Source organism: Peromyscus maniculatus, chromosome 1, assembly GCF_049852395.1.
Source record: "Peromyscus maniculatus bairdii isolate BWxNUB_F1_BW_parent chromosome 1, HU_Pman_BW_mat_3.1, whole genome shotgun sequence".
Taxonomy (NCBI): domain Eukaryota; kingdom Metazoa; phylum Chordata; class Mammalia; order Rodentia; family Cricetidae; genus Peromyscus; species Peromyscus maniculatus.
Window position 1 is genome coordinate 132,149,157 of NC_134852.1, and position 20,648 is coordinate 132,169,804.

General features: G+C 47.5%; 1 protein-coding gene across 1 annotated transcript in view; it reads right to left on the minus strand.

Moving 5' to 3' along the window:
* Gga2 (golgi associated, gamma adaptin ear containing, ARF binding protein 2) overlaps positions 1-20,423 on the minus strand; it is a 36,567-nt gene extending 16,144 nt beyond the window's left edge. Inside the window, exons 1-6 of the mRNA XM_006980340.4 lie at positions 20,212-20,423; positions 10,758-10,842; positions 9,298-9,373; positions 6,780-6,878; positions 4,626-4,749; positions 1,090-1,193 (exon numbers count right to left, since the gene is read on the minus strand). Of these exons, the coding sequence (XP_006980402.1) occupies positions 1,090-1,193; positions 4,626-4,749; positions 6,780-6,878; positions 9,298-9,373; positions 10,758-10,842; positions 20,212-20,311 (588 nt within the window). The 5' untranslated portion in view covers positions 20,312-20,423. The remainder of the gene's footprint in view (positions 1-1,089; positions 1,194-4,625; positions 4,750-6,779; positions 6,879-9,297; positions 9,374-10,757; positions 10,843-20,211) is intronic.
* Positions 20,424-20,648: the final 225 nt, after the last annotated feature.

Below are 20,648 nucleotides of genomic sequence, written 5' to 3' on the forward strand. Positions count from 1 at the left end.
TGCCGGGCGGTGGTGGCGCACGCCTTTAATCCCAGCACTCGGGAGGCAGAGGCAGGCGGATCTCTGTGAGTTCGAGGCCAGCCTGGGCTACCAAGTGAGTTCCAGGAAAGGCGCAAAGCTACACAGAGAAACCCTGTCTCGAAAAACCAAAAAAAAAAAAAAAAAAAAAAAAAAAAAAAAAAAAAATTTAAAAAGAAACCCTATGACAAATGGCAACCTCGTGCAAAGGACCATCCAAGAGTCCTCAAGCCTCTCTAGGACCATCCAAGAGTCCTCAAGCCTCTCTAGGACCATCCATGAGTCCTCAAGCCTCTCTAGGACCATCCATGAGTCCTCAAGCCTCTCTAGTGCTTGGTTTAGCATTTGTCTTAGATAGGGTTTCTACTGTTGTGAAGAGACACCATGACCATGGCAACTCTTAAAAGGAAAACATTTAATTGGGGCTGGCTTACAGTTTAGAGGTTTAGTCCATTATCATCACGGTGGGACATGGCGGCATGCGGGCAGACACGGTGTTGGAGGGTTCTACATCTTTCAGAGGCAATAGGAAGTGGTCTGTCTCACTGGGCATGGCTTGAGCACATGTGAGACCTCAAAGCCCTCCTCCACAGTGACACACTTCCTCCAAGACCATACCCACTCCAACAAGGCCACACCTCCTATAGTGCCACCCACTCTTTGGGGGCCACTTTCTTTCAAACCATCACAGCATTTAACTACTTGCCTCCCGTCTGATGTGTGAGGACTACAAATCCTGGAAGTTTCCAGGGAAAGGGCAATGGGCTGGGTCAAGCTCATGGGAACTAAAAAGCATCCATGCCAACATGAGTCCCTCTCCTTCCCATCTGCTGCTCCCCTTCCACGTGTTACTGAACCAGAGCCCTCAGCCCCAGGCTCTCCCACCCCAACAGGAATCCTTATACAGATAAAGGATGGCACATAGCATGGCATCTATTATGTGGCCCATCCACAGGAAAATCCAAACTTCCTGCTATCTCATGGCACAGAAGCCATTACTCTGCCCCACATACATACTCTCAGAGGACAGTCAGGCTCCACAAAAGTCCCAAGACAGGGAGGGGATTTTACCTTTGACTTTTCCTCATCAGCATCAAAGATGGAGCTCTTTGGCCAGGGAGAAGGTGGAGGTAAGATTTTATCCATCGGTAGTTTAGGATCTTGCTTTATTATTCCTAAAATGTGAAATTCATGATTAAGACGTTGATATTGAAGGATAAAACCTACAAGTCCCTAATTCCTAACAACTCCATATCCTCTTAAGCAGCGAGTCAGGCATTAGCAGAACTAGAGGTCCCGAGGATGGACCCTGCCCTTCATAATTAGCTTTGGGTCCACCTCCCATTTCCCTGGTGACACTCTGCTGTTGTTACTTTTTTGTTTTATTTTGTTTTTTTCTCTAGCTGTCCTGGAACTCACTCTGTAGACCAGGCTGCTGTCAAACTCAGAGATCCACCTGCCTCTACCTCCCAAGTGCTGGAATTAAATGCATGTGCCACCACTACCTGGCTTTTTTTTTTTTTTAATAGCCTTTATCATGGGAGGAATACATACAATCCACAGCATACAGGTAGAGACCAGAGGATAATTTATGGGAGTCAGTCTCTCTACCATGTGGATTCCAGGAGTTGAACTCAAGCCATCAATCTTGGCAACAAGTGCACTCACCCAATGACCCATCTCACCAGCCCCAACACTTTAATTTTGAGGGAAAACAACCAAACCAATCTGCCGCTGCTGCCCTCCTTAGAATATGAAATGCCATGTGAAAGCAAAGGGAGGTGGAGGTAGCAGGCTCTGCTGATGTCCATTGAAGGGGAGTCATCTACTCTCGGAAACAACGCCATTTTCTGTATCTGCTTCCTTTAACTCTTTTAACCTAATCACATAAATTCTGGTCAAAAGAATAGGATCTAGGGGCTGGAGAGATGGATCAGCAGTTAAGAACACTGACTGCTCTTCTATAAGACCCTGGTTCAATTCCCAGCACCCACATGGCAGCTCACAACTGTCTACATCTGACACCCTTACACAGACATATATGTGTAGGCAAAATGCCAATGCACATAAAATAAAAATAAATCAATTATTTAAAAAAAAAAAAAGAAAAGAATAGGCTCCAAGTCACATTAATGGCCCTGATGGAGATAGGACATTTGAAACAGTCCAAAAGATTGTAAGATCACAAAGACACTCTATTGTTCTCTCCTTTAAAAGTTAATTCAAATGGGTAACTGTCATCACCTGGATATGAAACTGCCTCTCAAAAAAGGTATAACTTAAGAAACACGATACAGCTGAAGGCATGTTAAAACAATGGGAAGAATACGATTCTCTTAATAAGCTATGTACGTATGTACCCCAGAGAATCACTCTACATACCGATTCTCACTGCCAAGCTTGCCTACTTTTCTGAGTTATAACTTGTTTGGTTTTTTGGTTTTATTCTTTGCATGTGTAAGGTATGTGAATGTTCACTTGTATGTGAGCACATTTGTGTGCGTGTGTGTAGATGCCTGAAGCTGATGTCAGCTCACTCAATACAGCTAGTCTAGCTAGACTGCTCTCCCAGGAAATACTGTCACTTTGTTCTGAGTGCTAGGATTACAGGTAGTCACCATGCCTATCCTACTTCTATGTGAGTTCTGGGGATTTGAACTCTGGTCCTCAGACTTGCACAGCAAAGGCTTTATCCACAAGCTATCTTCACAGCCCTGAGTTCTAACTTTTTTTTTGGTTTTTCAAAACAGGTTTCTCTGTGTAGCCCAGGCTGGCCTTGAACTCAGAGATCCGCCTGCATCTGCCTCCTGAGTGCTGGGATTAAAGACGTGCGCCACCACTGCCCTGCCTAAGTTCTAACTTTAAAAGCCTTTGAGTATACTCTTAAAAGCCAAAGGGAGAGATATTAGGTATTGTGATCAATCATTTTCCACCATATCATCTCTTTTTTCTTGTTTTTTGAGACAGAGTTTCTCCATATAATAGCCATGGCAGTCCTAGAACTCACTCTGTAGACCAGGCTGGCCTCAAATTCACTGAGATCTGCCTGGGAATTGAACTCAGAACCTCTGGAAGAGCAGCCAGTGTTCTCAACCTCTGAGCCATCTCTCCAGCCCCATTTCAAAAAAATTTTTAAAGACTTATTTTTACTTTATGTACACTGATGTTCTGCCTGCATGCATGTCTGTGTGAGGGTGATGGATCCCCTGGAACTGGAGTTACAGACAGTTGTGAGCTGCTATGTGAGTGCTGGGAATTGAACCAGGGTCCTCTGGAAAAACAGCCAGTGCTCTTAACCACTGAGCCATCTCTCCAGCCCTTTTGAAAATGTGTAGTGTAGTCTGACCTTGAACTTCTGATCCTCCTGCCTCCACCTCCTCCAGCGAATCCTACTGGAGTGTGCCACTACACCCCGACCTTATTCTCTCAGTACCGGGTCTGTACACAGTTGAGCTCTCCCCGCCATAGGACTGTGCACATGCCAAGCCCAGACTTTTACCTGGGCGCCCAGGATTCAAACTCACATCCTCATGCTTGTACACAAGCACAGTTACCTAGTAAGCCACCTTTCAGACGTCATCCTAAGGCCCTCACCCTCTCCACTGCTGCAGGGCCTCCCTACAGCTTCCTGGACTTGTAACTCAGAATATGGTTACTTTCTGTCTTCCTTTTTCCCATGTACCTCCTCCCTGCAGATGCTGAGACTCATAGCTTGCCCATGACCCTTTTGTCTTTTTCTCTCAAACTCGATAAAAACTGTCTTCAGTGTCCCTTTGTGTCTGTTTTATCTACAAGACTAAGAAGTCGTAAAACGGACCCTGATTCCCCAGTAACAATTTCACTAAACATCAACAGCCTTCAAACCCCGTGACACAGCTTACTGGTAGAAAGCTTGCCTAGCTTATACAAGTACTAAATAAAAATAGCCCACCTAAAATAAAATTCTTCTACAGATAGAAAGAAACAACCACAAAACAGCACGTATACATGGTCTGATCAAGGCTTTCTATCACCTCAGGAACTCACAAACTGCCACAAAACCAGGCCAGAACCCGGTCCTAAGGCCTGTACTCTATACTATGCAGCTCCATGACTCCCCAGGGCCCAGAGATGACTGCAAGACCTCCGTCTGATGCAGCCCCCACGAGGGTGAGTGCATGCAGCAGGGGAAAACAGCGGGTGATGAGCCCAGTTCCTTCTTCCAAAGAGCCTGACGTGAAAGGAAACCAAGAACCGGGCGGTGGTGGCGCACGCTTTTAATCCCAGCACTCGGGAGGCAGAGCCAGGCTGATCTCTGTGAGTTCGAGGCCAGCCTGGTCTACCAAGCGAGTCCCAGGAAAGGCGCAAAGCTACACAGAGAAACCCTGTCTCGAAAAACCAAAAAAAAAAAAAAAAAATTAAAAAAAAAATAAAATAAAATAAAAAAAAAAAAAAGCAAAACAAAGCAGGCCCAGTGTTGGCACTCGTCAGGTGAAGGCAGGAGGGTAAGGAGTGAGGTCTCCCTCAGCTACACAGTGAGCTTCAGGCCAGCCTAGGTTACAGGAGACCCTGTACCCAGAAACAAAACACCACAGTGAGGACAGGAGACGTGAACACTGAGATCAAACCTTGCTTCTTCAGCATCTGATAAGCATCTCGGATCTTCATGTCTTCTGGAAACCAGACCGTCCAGCTAAAGAGGATTTCAATAACTCTTCCTTTAACCTTTTCGGTGGCCCAGGCCCCTAGGTACTAAAGTAAACAGGAGAATTAATAGAGAGCTGGGAGGGACTTCAGCTAGCTGGCCAGCACTTCCCCTAGAGAGATGCTGCTGAAGTCCAGATGTGAGCTGGACTGAAAATGAGACACACCCAGAGGACAAATTCCCTGGCACCAGACCCCAAAGCCTCTTCTGGATTCAAGACAATCCAATCTCCACTATTAATAACAAAGCTCATTATGGACCTGAGCACTGTGGTTCATTCCTATAGTCCCAGCGCTGGGAGACCAAAGCAGGAGAATTGCCACAATTTTGAAGGCAGTCTGAGCTACATGGTAAAATCCTGTCTTAAAAAAATAAACATAAGCCAGGCAGTGGTGGTGCACGTGCACTCCTTAAAATCCCAGCACTCAGGAGGCAGAGGCAGGTGGATCTCTGTGAGTTTGGGGCCAGCCTGGGCTACAAAGTGAGTTCCAGGACAGCTGGAGCTACATAGAAAAACCCTGGTTTGAAGAAAAAAAAAAAAAAGTAAAACGAAATAAACATAATAACAAACCACAACAATAAAAACTCCAGAACCAAAGTGCTAGGAGGGTATGCAGGCCTTTTCCCCACACCAGGCTCTCCCCATGGGTCATTCCCATTTATATTATACAATGATTTCCTGTCTCCTGTGGAGATTCTAATGAATTAGGGGACCTGGAGGGAGTCCTAAACACCTAACTGGCATTGTGCAATGTTTAGTACCTTGAAGACATTCAAAACTAGTGATCGGCTCTTGAAACACATAGTGTAGGTGGACTAAGCCCTTTATAGGAATGTTTAAAACCGGACAGAGGCCAGGAGTAGGGGCTTATACCTTTAATCCTAGCACTGATTTTTGAAGCCAGCCTGGTCAAGGACAGCCAGAGCTATAGAGAGAGACCCTGTCTCAAAACAAAACAAAGACCAGATGGGTCAGAACTCAACTAAACTGTAGGATGCACACAGGTCCCAGAGAACCATGGCTGGTTCCTGTTGTGGGATATCTGTACACTGTGATGCTGTGACTGATGTAATAAAAAACTGAATGACCAATAGCTAGGCAGGAGAGATAGGCGGGACTTCTGGGCAGAGAGAGATCTCTGGGAAAAAGAAAAGATGAGAGTCACCAGTCAGACACGGAAGAAGCAGGATGGGCAGTACAGAGTAAAGGTAACAACTGAGCCACGTAAAAGAACGCAGATTAAGGTTGGGGAGGAAGGACCGGGAAGGGGGCAGGGCGGATGAGAAATTTAAAAAAAAGAAGAAGAAGAATGTAGATTAAAAGATATAGGTTAATTTAAGTTATAAGAACTAGTTAGGAACAAGCCTAAGCTAAGGCCAGGCTTTCATAATTCATAGTAAGTCTCCATGTTGTTATTTGTGAGCTGGTGCCCAAAGAAAACTCTGTCTACAGGTTCTATACAGGAAAGAACTCATATGCACTCAGTGGCAGGTGGGTGACATAGCTTAATACAAGTGCTAGGAATAAAGTGCAGGGACAGGTAAGAGGCGATGGGAAATAGTCACACCTGCTTATCACTCCATATCACTGCCAGGAAACCTGGGCCTCACGCTACAGTCTCTCACCTCCTGTAGGCCGTACAGCTCACAAATAGATGATGCCATTTTGGGGTTTTTGATTTTTGGAGGGTTTTTTTTGTTTTGTTTTGTTTTGTTTTTCAAGATAGGATTTCTCTGTGTAGCCCTGGCTGTCCTGGAACTCACTATGTAGACCAGGCTGGCCTCGAACTCACAGAGATCTGCCTGCCTGTCTTCCCTGAGTGTTGGGATTAAAGGCCTGCCCCGCTACTGCCCTGCTAGGTAATGCTGTTTTCAAGGAAAAACAGAAATGCTAACACTGGAGGGACAGAGATTAGCTCTGAACCTGACTGCCCTCCAAATGTTGGCAGGGAGACAGCTTTGGCGTGAAGGGCTCTGCTCCCGACACACAGGCAGGTTCTGTCCGAGATCGGGGTGACAAAGTCTGAAAGTGGGGTACAGGTACAACATAGTGAGCATGCAAAGCCCACGTACTCACCTTTGGGGACAATATTTTGATCAACTCGTTCAGGAAGCGGAACTTGGCCACCTCATTGTGGAACTTCTCCCCGCAGTAGTTCATGCACATCTCCAGGACCTGCAGACAAGATCCCCATAAGGGAAAGCCAGCCCCACAGGCTCGCCTTGAAGCACCACAGCAGGCTGACCTCAAGGCTTACAGAGCTCAGCTGCTGATGTGTAGAACCAGAGCTACCTCTCTCTCAAGTCCTTTCTTAAGACCCCCCAGCCCTTAGGAGAAAGCAAACACCTTCTGATGAAGAAAACTTGGCTGGGCTGAGGCTCGGCTGGTAGCCTTTGCTAGCATGCTTTCAGCTCTCAGTTCCAGTCCCAGCAGCACAACTGAGTAAGCACACCTGTAATCGCAGCACTTGGGAAGCAGGCAGGAGGGTAAGTTTTTGAAATTCATCCTTAGCTACATTGCGGAGTTCAAAGCCAGTCTAGACTACATGAGTTCCTGTACCAAACAGACAAACAAACAAAACCCAAAACAGCCTGGTCTACAGAGCAAGTTCCAGGACAGCCAGAGCTACACAGACAAACTCTATTTCAGGAGGGGAAAAAAAATGATGGGGCTGGAGAAATGGCTCAGCAGTTAAGAATACTGGCTGCTCCTCTAGAGGACCCAGGTTCAATTCCCAGCACCCACATGGCAGCTCACAACTGTCTGTAATTCCAGTTTCAGGGAATCCATGGCACCAGGCATGCATGTGGTACACATATCTGTGCATGCAGGCAAAATACCCATACACATACAATAAAATAAATAAATCTTAAAAAAAAAAAAAAAAAAGAACACTAGCTGCCCTAACAAAGGACCTGAGTTCCATTCCCAGTTCAATTCCCAGCATTCACATGGTGCTGTATACTGTCTGTAACTCTAGTTCTAGGGGATCTGACACCCTCTTCTGGCCTTCCCAGGCACCAGGCATATGTGTGATGCATGTGATGTACAAACATACATGAACGTAGACAAAACACTGATACACAAATAAATATTTTAAAATGCCAAAAACAAACCATGGCCACATGTAGTGACACACATCTTTAATCCCAGCAGAAGCAGGTGGATCTCTGAGTTCAAGGCCAGCCTGGTCTACCCAGCCAGTTCCAGGCCAGGAAGGGCTACACAGTGAGATTCTGTCTTAAAACAACAATGTTCTTTGTTAAAAAGTGCCATGTCAGTATCCAGAAGTTCAGTGGGATGTTTAGATGACTCTTTGGGCAGGTAAAACTGGCCTCCAGGTCTCCCCGTCCCCAGTGGTAGAAACCTGGCTCACAGTGCCTAAGAACTGCTTGCTCCACTACCCTTGGCTTCCAAAGGCAAGCTAGGACTACATTCCTGAGCCCAGACTAGTTTTTCCTTTTTCTTTCTTTTCTTTTTTTGGAGACAAGATCTCTCTATTATGTATCCCTAACTGTTCTGAAAATCCATATATAGACCAGGCTAGCCTCAAACTCAAAGATTAGTTTGCCTCTGTCTCCCAAACTCTGGGGTTAAAGGCATAAGCCACCATGCCCCACCCACAGTGACTTTTAAACATATCAAATGAATCTGTTTGTTTCTGAGACACAGCCTCATATCATAGCCCTGGCTGACCTAGGACTCCCTATCTAGCCCAGACTAGTCTCAAACTTACAGCAATCCCATGGCCTCTGCCTCCAGAATGCTGGAATTACAGGCCTGCACCACCACACCATTTTTCCCCCAGGCTGATCTCTACCTGATCCTCCTGCCTTGATCTCCCAAGTGCTGGAATTACACAGCCAGCCTCCAACTTTCTTTTACAGATAGTAATTATCCTTATTTTCAATTCTAGAACTAGGAACTACTTCAGTTTTTTTTTTTTTTTTTTTTTTTAAGGGAGGGGGAGGCTGGAGAGAGGACTGAGTGGTTAAGAACTGTTCCTCTTCCTGAGGAACCAGGTTCAATTCCCAGCACCCACATGAGGGTTTACAACTTCAGGTCCAAGGGAACCTGTGTCCTCTTGGACCTCTATGGGCATCCAGGAATGCATATAGTATACATGCTTACATGTAGGCAAAACACTCATACACATGAAAGTAAACTCTTTTTTTTGTTTCCATTAATATCTACATATTCAGATATTAAAATCTGGGCTTTGAGGAACATGAAAATTCCGGTAACACTGGCCCAAACTTAGGCATGGCAAGCATGATCGAGGCTTGCACAGCAGCTGCCCTGTACAGACACAGCACAGCACAGCACAGCACAGCACAGCCCACACCAACTCCATCTTTCATGTGTGTTCACTCTGTCAGTTACCAGCCCTATTCCTAGTTGGGGAGGCAAACAGACATGAACCCCTCCTTTCTTTCTCCCAAAGCGGGCTAAGGTCTAAGGACTATCATAGTACACATCTGGGAAACCCCCTAGCCTGTTGTCAACGCCTGGAAAGGAGAACTTGTCTGGTGACCTCAGTGCTCTTTCTAGAGTTGGGACAGAAATGTGTGGGCTGAGTGGCCAGCCAACTCACCGTCAGGGCGTAAAGGGCTTCCTTCTCTTGTGGAGACTGGATCTTGTGGGCCAGTAGCCAGGGTGCATGTGTCGGGCTGAAGAAAAATCAAAACAGACCTGGACTCAGGGTAGGGTGGACCACCTAAGCAACACTCATTTAAGCTGCTCCTCCTTCAGAAAGGTGTCCCAAAGCAGAGGAAGGGTATACCCGGCAGAGCTTAGGCACACACCAGTGAGACACTGATGCCCTCCCACCCTAGCACTTGGAGCCAGCATGTGCCCGGGCTCCATCATACCCCCCTTGCCACTTCCAGAACAGCAGGCTCAGAGCAACGTAGATGCCATCCATCCTCTGACAACTACTCAGTGAACACTACATCAGGAAGAGTGAAAGCTCTGAGCATGCTCCAAACAGCTGACCACGGAGCACCATGTAGGTCAACATCGGCATAAATTACTATTTCTCAGCTCCTTTGCAGGGGCTTTGGAAATAAATTCAAAACAATCTTGCTCTAGGGTGGAGATGTGATTCAGTGGTGGAGGGCATGCTTAGAACACATCAGGCTCTGAGTCCAATTTCCATCTCCACAAATAAAGAAATAATAAAGCAATGCCTTGCCATTCTTTCTCCTACAGAAAACAGTGTATTTAATCATAATAAACAGGGTGCTAGGAGATGGCTCAGCAGTTAAAAGCACTCGGTGCACATGCAGAGGATCTGGGTTCAGTTCCCATCACCCAAAGGCAGCTCACAACTGTCCCCAGAACTCCAGTCCAGGGAATCTGCCCTCTTCTACTCTGTGGATACCAGATAGGCAGGTACTGCATTTACATACATGCAGACAAAACACACATAAATTTAAATAAATCTTTCTTAATTTTTTGTTTGTTTGTTTGAGACAGGGTTTCTTTGTGTAAGAATCCTGGCTGTCCTGGAACTCTCTTTGTAGAACAGGCTAGCCTTAAACTCACAGAGACCTGCCTGTGTCTGCCTCCTGAGGACTGGGACTAAAGGGATGCACCACTGCACCCAGCTTTCTTAAATTTTTTTTAATCATAACCGGTGCATCAGTATGATTCCCATCTTTGGGAAACCTAGTTCAATTTGTTTTATAACATAACACAATTAAAAAAAGTCTTAGTTATAAAAAATAGCCAGTCATGGTACAGTTGCACCTTTAATTCCAACATTCGGGAGGCAGAGGCAGGAGGTTCTCTGTGAGTTCAAGGCCAGCATGGTTTACATATGGAGCTCTAGGGCAGCCAGGACTTCATAGAGAGACCCTGTCTCAAAAAAACCAAACAAACAAAAAAGCAAACCAAACAAAAAAGCAATAGTGCAAAACATTTTTTTAAAATACCAATTTGCTTAGATTGTGGGGAGAGGGGAAAAGAATGAAATGAAAACATTCCCAGCTGCAGGCCCCCGAGACAAGGGTCTGATGCCCCCAAAGTCAAGCGTGTCTCTAAGGAGCTTACCCATTGGGGTCGGTGTTCACCTGCTCACAGAAATTCTGGATCGCTGACCAATCCTGCTCCACCATGCTTGGGTCTGTGGCTTTATCTGTCGAGGAATCAACGATAAAGTTAAAGAAAGCATAACATAAGAAATGTGTGCCTTCTGCATGGCTGTGACTGACATCACAGCTCTAGAGGTCAGATCAGTGGTCAGGTGGCTGAGAGGGGCAGGGACGGCACCTGGGCTGTTCACCGCTGTCGAGTACCGTGTGCCGTGTGCCAGCAATGTTAGGCGGTTCCTAAAGATATGCTGGACGCATGAATGAAAAACTGATTAGTAAGCAAACGGCCATTTCTAGGGCCAAATCGGTCTGTGTGTACCTTCTTCAACGTCAGGAGCCCCCGTCCTGGCTTTGCGATGTTGGTGGTTGGCTGGGGTAGCATTTGGGGGCTGTCAGTTTCTTAGCCCCATAACAGAGAGACAATACCCCACCACAGGGAGTCTGTTTGGGTTCTAGGTTTTTCTACAACATCCTTGACTCTGGGTGGTCCACCCTTGTCCTAACGGAGATCTATTTTCAGGGGTGAAATCTGATGTTATTATTTCTCTCCCCGAGAAGCCTTTTCCTCCCCTCACATGCCTACCCCTCTCTTTAAGACTCCTCAGGAAATGAGATGGGTCCCTGGGTAAAGGCACTTGCCAGCAAGCTCCGTGACTTGAGTTGATCCCACTTGGTGGAAGGAAAGAACTGACTCCAAGAAGTTGTTCTGACTTTCACTTTTGCACTGTAGTACACACACACACACACACACACACACACACACACACACACACACACACACAAACATAATTTTAAGAAGTTTTAAAGACTTCTCAGAATTCCTTCTGCTAGGAAAAAACGCCCTCCTGCTGTGGGATAATGCTTTTGTACACTGGTTTAATGAAACGCTGGTTGGCCAGTAGCCCCATACTGCTCCGGTACCAAGTCTCTCCCCTCCTGATTACCCAGGATTCCATCCTCAACCTAAAGTCAGCTGACTGCCTCCTCCTACAGTCACATCCACGTCACGTGAGGTCATATGAGGATCAAAGGGCACATCTATGGGCTTTATCTAAACACAAAGCTCCCCCACCCCAACATCCACACACGCAGGGCCCTTTCTTGCAGAACCCTATCTGCCAATCAGATCACAATGCAAACACAGCCCTTTCCTAGAGACTGCCTGCCTTGGGAGCTGGAGTGGAGCTCAGGTGTACAGCGCTTGCCTAGAACATGTGAAGCTCTGGCTCCATCCCAGTACCACAAAAGAAAAAAATTCCTAGATCTGTATCTCCCACCACACACAAAATAGATGATGTCTGACTCCTCAAAACTTTTTTTTTCCTTTTTTCACAGGGTCTCACTATTTTGCCAAGGCTGGTTCTCAACTTCCCAACAGCAGGTGCAGACTGGCACTTTAATGGCATTCCTCTCCAACCACCACTTTATGGTGGTGATCTCTAACTCTACCCTAAATAATCACAACCATCAACTAATGTCCCCGAACTCTCTGACTGTTTCAATTATAAAATAAGGAACATAGTTTTATTTGTTTGTTTGTTTGTTTTGGTGTTTTCAAGACACAGTTTCTCTGTGTAGCCTTGGCTGTCCTGGAACTAGCTCTGTAGACCAGGCTGGCCTTGAACTCTGAGATCTGCCTGCCTCTGCCTCTGCCTCTGCCTCTCAAGTGCTGGGACTAAAGGCATGCACTACTATGCCCAGCTAAGAATAGAGTATTTTCAACTATTATGTGATTTAGGGATAGTGTCCAAAGTGCCGGCACAGAGTAAGTAATCGATAATTATTTAATTCTAAATAGTCTCTGCCTTTTCCTATTTAAAAAAATGCATATACTTTATTGTGCCTACAGAGATTAAAACCCTTGAAACCATATGCCACATTATTCCTCTAGTGCTTAGCACAAGGCTTTCCAAATAGGTATGAAATACAGATGCTCCCTGACTAACCATGAAGTGACTTCCCATAAAATTACCCCAATAAGCCAGGCAGTGGTGGTGCACACCTTTAATCCTCCTTTAATTCCCAGCACTCGGGAGGCAGAGGCAGGAGGATCTCTGTGAATTCAAGGCCAGCCTGGTTTACAGAGTAAGTTCCAGGACAAGCAGCGTTATATAGAAAAACCCTATCTCAAAAACAAAACAACACAAAAAGACTACCCCTATAAACCTTACCCTCCAAAATCTGTAAGTTGGTGAGATGGGTCAGCGGGTCAAGCAACTTCCGCCAAGTCTGACAACCTCCGTTTGACCCCTGGGGCCCACATGGTGAAGAGAGATCACTGACTTCGGCATACACTTGAACATAACAAAATAAGTAACATGTGCTGGAGAGAGAGTTCAGTGTTTAGGAGTGGGTACTGCTCTTGCTGAGGACCTGAGCTCAGTTCCCAGCACCCATGTTGGGCGGCTCACAATGGCCTGTAACTCCAGCTCCAGGGGTCTTGGCACTCTCTTTTGGCCTCCTTGAACATCTACACTAATATGTACAAACACACATACACAAAACTAAAAAGAAAATAAATCTTAAAAAAAAAAAAAAACAACCAAGTTGTCTAGTTACTCTAGGTCTAAAAACCATCTGCAGATAGTTAAATAAATTTTTCAACAGTGATTCTCCGACTCGGTGCCTGAATCACCTGAAGTGATTCACCATTTAAGCTTCAGCTTCGGGAACACAACAGGGTCAAGGCTGACACCTCTTAGAGCTGGAGGCAGAGGAAAGGACCAGGAGAGCCCGGCGTGCAGAATGCAGCCTTCTCCTTCATTCCCTTCTGCGGGTTCCTGGGGAGGAAGGGTCCAGCACAGGCAGGGTCCACTGGGGCAAAGGAAGTTAGAAAGCTCCCAAACCCTTAACCGGGGGAAGCAGCCAAAGGCTCCGTGTGGCATAAGACGTTTCTTCTTTATCTGCTCGATTTGGGGTGAGGACTCACTCAAGGGCCACTTTTATTTTTCCTTTCTCTAGGTGCTTTTTTAAGTAGGACACCATGACAAAGTCCTCAGAAGGGCTGACATTGATGTTATCACCTCACCCTTTGCAGCTGAGGAGACTCTGTTCCAGGCACAGAGCAAGAAAACCACACAAACGAAAGTTAGGCCCCAGGTCAGCCTGGCTCCAAGTCCTGGTGGGAAGACTTGGCTCCTTGACAAAGGCAGGAAGGAGGGAGGGGACTGCTCACCTTGACCTGCTCCAGCACAGAGCATGGCCAGCACAGACAATCACTTAAAGAAGGAATGTGTCTGCTGTATGGGGCTGGGATAGCCGCCTGGGCCATGGCTGACGCCAGAGAGTGGCTATTTCAGTTCTGAAATGCCCCTGAACACATAATCCCTGACTGTCCAAGCTATTTCAGAGGTCTCAGGCAGCTACAGAGAAAGTGACCCCCACAGGACCCAGCAAGTGGGCCTGATAGGAACAACAGCTGCTGGGATCTGTCTGACACAAATCTAAACCAAAGAGGAGCTGGGGGGTTGGAGGGGAACAGCCAGCAAAACCCTCCGAGGACACCCTTCTTTGTTTTGTGACTGTCACCGTCCTCAGGGCACTGAGAATGGACATCCAGGCTCCTTACTGAGGCTGTCCCTGGAAGGGACAAGGAGAGTCCAAGAAATAATACTGTTGTCACATACTTGCTTAATAAAAAGTGTTCCTAAGATTTGCTGCAAGCCTGTTCCTGTTCCGCTCTGGGTCAAGGGTATTAAGACAGCAGCAGAGATCCTAGTTGCCAGTAAAATGGCTCCTGGAGTGACCATCTGAGAAGCCAAATGATTTCAGCCAGCTGCCAACCAATCGCCAGGGTCATGACTCTGTCACTAGAGGCAGAGTGTGCTTGCAAGGGGAGCCTGGAGGCTAGAAGCTGGGTCACCTCTGGGAGCCCAACTCAACCTTCCAGCGGTGCTCATTGCACAAGGAGTTTTTCCTCAGGGCCACAACCTGGGACCCTACAGCCCATCAATCATTCAATGCCGCCTACAGGGAAACTGGCCAGGACCAGAAGGAATGCTGTAATCTGGACTCCAGGCTAGCAGAGCTGCGCAGCTCTGGATTTTGAAACAGATGTAGACTGCAATCCAGAGCCCCGGGGGTGGAATAAAAGTGGAGAGGGAAGGAAGATGGGCTATCGTGTGGGAGCAAGTCCAGGCAGAAGCAAGAACAAGGGATCCACTTTATTTTTCATTACACTTCATTTTTACTAGACCAGAGTTAGAATCCACAGTCAGAGACCAAGGTGACTACATGCCCTGAAAAACAACACAATCCTGGCAACACTTGAGACCCCTGCAGCGAGCCAGCTCGCACTACACTCATAGTAGCTCTCAGAGTTTTTCATTAGGGGTAATGCTAGAGCAGTCACATGGAATAATGATAAATGCACTGGCTGGCATGGTGTTGGTTAATTGGCAATTCCAGCTCTCAGGAGGCTGAGACAGGAGGACTGCCATAAATTCAAGACCACCTTGAGTTAAATACCAGTCCAGCCCAGGCTACATAGCAAAACTCCGTTAAAAACAAACATAGCCGGGGCGGTGGTGGTGCACGCCTTTAATCCCAGCACTCGGGAGGCAGAGGCAGGCGGATCTCTGTGAGTTGGAGGCCAGCCTGGTCTACAGAGCGAGATCCAGGAAAGGCGCAAAGGTACACAGAGAAACCCTGTCTCAAAAAAACAAAAAACAAACAACAACAAAACCTAAAACCCCTGGGCAGGAGAGATGGTTTGGTGTATAAAAGCCCTTGCCACCGATCCTGATCACCTGAGCTCCATCCCCAGGACCTACATGGTAGAGAGAGGAAACTAAAGTGGACCTGTGTATATAAACAATAAATAAATATGATTTAAAAAAAAAAGATTTTTTGTTTATTTTTATTTTTTTCAAGACAGGGTTTTTCTGTGTAGCCCTGGCTGTCCTGGAACTCACTCTATAGACAATGCTGGCCGGAATCCAGAAATCCACCTGCCTCTGCCTCCCAGAGTGCTGGGATTAAAGGCGTGCACCACCACCCCCTCAGCTTTTTGTATTTTTTTTTTTTTTTTGGTTTTTCGAGACAGGGTTTCTTTGTGTAGCTTTGCGCCTTTCCTGGAGCTCACTTGGTAGCCCAGGCTGGCCTCGAACTCACAGAGATCCGCCTGGCTCTGCCTCCCGAGTGCTGGGATTAAAGGCGTGCGCCACCAACGCCCGGCAGCTTTTTGTATTTTTAAAGCATAGTTTCAGCAACAGCTTCTTCATCCTTTGGTAAACTATCTCTTCTCAAGTCCAAAGTTGAGCTAGATCTCACCTCTTTCCTCTCCCATCCTACTGGTCTGGTCCTTTTCCTATTTTATCCTCTTGGTCATCCAGATTCCGAGACAGACATGATTCAAGCCAAAAAGGCCCACGGACAGAACAGTGCCTTGTAAAAATCATGGTGAAATGAATTATTTCTGCCCTGAGTACAGCAGGGCGCAGAGAACTGAGCAAATCCAAGAAAAGAAACAAAATCTCAATGACAGCATGGAGCTTTGGGGTTGGAATCACACCTATTCAAAGCCTTTCTTTCCATAATCCAGTTTATTGAACTTACTATACACTATATTAAGGCACTATTTAAGAACTTTATAAAAATGTGCAGCGAGGCAGTAGCCTTTAATCCCCAACTTGGGAGGCAGAGGCAGGCAGATCTCTGAGTTTAAGGCCAGCCTGGGCTATATAGACCCAGTTCCAGGAAAGTCAGGGCTACACAGTGAGAATCTGTCTCAGAAAGAAAGAAAAAAAAAAAACATTATGAAAATGTATTAACATTTTTGATCCTCCAGAAGCTCTAAGGAGACAGTAAAGGCAAGATCTACCAATGGCTTTCTTTTCCATCTTGTCGACACATGGTACATCCTTCTCAACTACACACCTGTCCTGATCATGCCTCAAACTCCTCCAACTCTTGTCTACATTATACCACCAGTACCCACCCTCAGCACTCCTGCTTTAAAACACAGCACCTTCTTCACACACACACACACACACACACACACACACACTCTAGCCTGTGCAAATACTTGTGGAAGCCAGAGATGTTGCCATATCTTCTCAATTGCTTTTCAACCTTTATTCTTTATTTTTTTGAGACAAGGTCTCTCTTTGAACCTGGAGCTCTCTGGTTTGCCTAGACTGGCCAGCCAGCAAGCCCCTGAGATCTGCCTGTCTCTGCTCTCTACTGTTGGGTGTACAGATGTGTGTAGTCGTGCCTGGTTTTATGTGGTTGCTGGGAATCTAAATCTGGGTAGTGACACTTGTATGTTAAGCACTAGCCAAGTCCCCAGGCCCTGCTGTACACATTTCTGATGAGCAGTTGACACTCCAACATCCCAACTGAGAGGACAAATGGGGGTGGGCAAACAGGGGGTTCCTGATCCAACCCTCCCCATCCTGAGAAATTGAACATGGCTGGAGATACCTTGGGGGTCAGGACTGGCAAGGTCAGGGGTATAATTGGCATCTAGTGGAGAACAAAATGAACTTAAAACAGCCTAGCACAGCTCGGAACGCAGTCCCAACATGTCAATTGCAGAGGTTGAAACCCCATCTCCAACACTGTGTGGGCCCGCAGTGCACTTTCGTGGTTCGGCTTTCTTCCAGGACTCCTGGACTTCGCTGCCTTCCTCAAGCCCAGTGCAGTGACAGGACCTACGAGTTTGCATGTGCAGCCACCTTTATCTCCTTCCCCAGGCCTCACCGAGACAAGCTGTTCTTCCTCTGCAGGCCACATCCGGGCCTGATACTTCCCATTCAGGTTCCCAAGGGCTCCAACGTCTTAAAGCCCCTCTGCAGTGGCCAAACACAGACCCAGAAGCCAAGGGGAGCTTCCCAAAGGAGCACCGCAGGAAGAGGAGTTACTGTGCCCTCTCCATTACTCTCAAATTCCCACTGGATCTTGCCCCTCTCCTTCCTTTCACACCAAGCACCATAAAAAACCATTTGCACACACACACACACACACACACACTACAGATTATCCCACGGCTCTTCAACACATTTCTTTGAAAGTAGTTGCCAACTTTGAAATAACTCAAGGAATTTTACATAAAAAGGTTGGTTCCAGCCCTCTCTGGAAAGGCAGAGGGTCTAAGAACTTTGGGGTAACTGCCAACTCCTCAGACAGCCCCAGTTGCAGACAGATGTTCTTCAACAACCACTGGCAGGGCTGACTCTCACCCTACCCAGCATACGCGTTGTCCCCCCACTCCAATCTCAGCCTGCTGTTCCCCACCGCTTCACAAACCTTCCGTTTCCACCATTTTACTCAAGGCCTCTCAAGAACCTTTTACCAGACTCCAAGTTCCCCTCCCTCCAGTCTCCATTTTGAAGCAACAAACTATGGCCCACACCCCTCTGCCTGTGGCTCTCCCCAGCCCAGCTTTCCAGCTCTGTTTCTACACCTCCAGGCTACTGGTCCCGTCTGCTTGGGAGATATGGAGACTGCTCCAGCTCCAAAGCTCCGCTCTTCACACACACACACACACACACACACACACACACACACACACACACACACACACACACACCATCTTAGCTCCCAAACCACGCCTCCAGCTCTTACCCCACCCCCCCACTCCAGCCCACTGAACGCTCACAGAGCCTCTTCCTGACTATCTTGCAAAGAACTGCAAACTTCACACTACATAATCCCTCCTCCTCACAGGTGGGGCATCCACAATTACCTTTGACTCCTGAAACCAGGGATCCTTCCCATTCTTCATCTCCTGAGTCCATCTGTGCTTGCACCCTGAAGGAAGGCTGTCTATGGTGTTGGCTAATCCTTGCTGGATTTTGTTTGTTTGTTTTGTTTTGTTTCCCTAGACAGGGCCTCACTATGGAGCTCTAGCTGTCCTGGAAGACCAGGCTGGCCTCGAACTTACAGAGATCCACTGGCTCTACCTTGAGTACCACTACCGTGCGGATCCAGATTTTTTTTTTTTTTTTTGGTTTTTCAAGACAGGGTTTCTCTGTGTAGCTTTGCGCCTTTCCTGGAACTCACTTGGTAGCCCAGGCTAGCCTCAAACTTACAGAGATCCGCCTGGCTCTGCCTCCCGAGTGCTGGGATTAAAGGCGTGCACCACCACCGCCCGGCTCAGATTTTTTTTTTTTTTAAATCAAAGTAATGCACATGCAGCTGTGTTTACATTAAACCCTTCAGGTGGACTCAGCCAGTCCATTCTACCCTTGATCCCCACCTCCCAGTCCTACTGCACCACCCCCCTCCAGCTATCTAAAGACCTGAAGTCTCACCTCCACCAATTCATCCAGTAGCACCGCATGTGGCGCCTTGATGGGGCTAACTGGATCAGATTCTCTCCCACAGCCTCCCCCATCTGCTAAAACGTAAAATTCGGGGCCAGCAATAACTCTGAAGATAAAGGGGCCTGCAACCCAGTCTTATCACCCGAGTTTCAGTCCTAGGGCCCACAGAAGAGTCTAAAGAGATAAATCACCCCTCCTCCCCAGTTGTCCTCTGACCTCCACAAGCCAGGAGCAGCACGCCCCACCCCAAATACACAAAATAGAAAATATTTAAAAAAAATAGTTTCTTCTGTGGCATACAAAGCCATCCATGCTCTTCTTACTTCTATTAGCAAATTAGCCTGAGGTATCTTTTCTGTATTCCCTGCTCTTTAAGCTCTGCACTCCCGGCCAACAGGCCTACTCCCTCCCAGAATGTTCTACATTCTCGTTCTGAGTTTTTGCAGTTTCCTGTCTGGAATATGGCCTCCTCCATTGTCCACAAAAACACTGTATACCAGCTATGACAAGCCCCAGGTAAACAAAACAGTCCCTACTATGCTCAAAAAGCGCCCTTCCTGCAGCTTCTGTTAACGAGGTGCTGTTCTGGCAGCCAGCACCCAATGAAAATGTCTTTGTGGGCAATGTCCCGTGTTACCATCGCAGTGCGCCCAGAATGCAGTGGAGCCCACACAAGGGGTGGATTCTTTATCCTTTCTGAACCTCAATTCCTCAGATTAAGCGAGAATCTTAAGGACCCCACCTCCAGGGACCACCGTGAAGCTAGGACAAGGAACAATTAAATCTGGCCAGAGAAAACCCGTACCGAGGCAAAAAGGCTGGTTTTGCTCTTAAAGGCAGCAGCCACATTAGCTCTTAGACACGGTATGCAAAGAAGCTGCGCAGTCAGGGGTAAGTAAATGAGGGTTCCCCTCCAGGGTCTGCGACCAGACTAACAATGGCTGAAACGCCTTCTGCACAGTCCTCGGCACAAGAGATCACTACGCATTCGCGCTCCAGCTGTTAGGTGGGGCCGCTGGGCCACTGAGCCGTGGGGTGGTCTGAGGTCCCTGGAATTCCCTGGGCGAGCCTAGAGACCCCTTCCCCACCGAGGAGGACAACCAGGGCGGCGGGAAGCGGGATCACGTGCGGCGCGATGCTACTCACTGAGCCACAGTTCCAGCGCTGCCGCCGACCCCGGGGCACCAGACGCCGACTCGGTCCCCGCTGGGGATCCAGTCCCCGGCGCCACTGCCGTCGCTGCCATCTGCCCAGCCCAGTGCTGCGGCCGCAATTACCCCTGCCCTAAAGCTGCAGCCGCCGCCGCCGCCTAGCCTTCTCTCCAGCTGCCGACGCGGCAGGGACAGAGAGGCACGTGATGGGGGCGGCCCCTGCTGGGCACGCCCATTTCTGACCCTGGTCCCACCTCCCCATACCGCTCCTCTGCGCCGCCTCCAACTCACGAGGTCTTTTTTTGTGCAAGACCACTTGAAAGATCAAAAACCAACCTAGCAAGTTACTGTCCCTTCTTCCTTGAGAAGTAGGGTTACCAGATAAGATACTGCACTCCTGGCTAAATCTGAATTTCAATAAAGCATCATCCT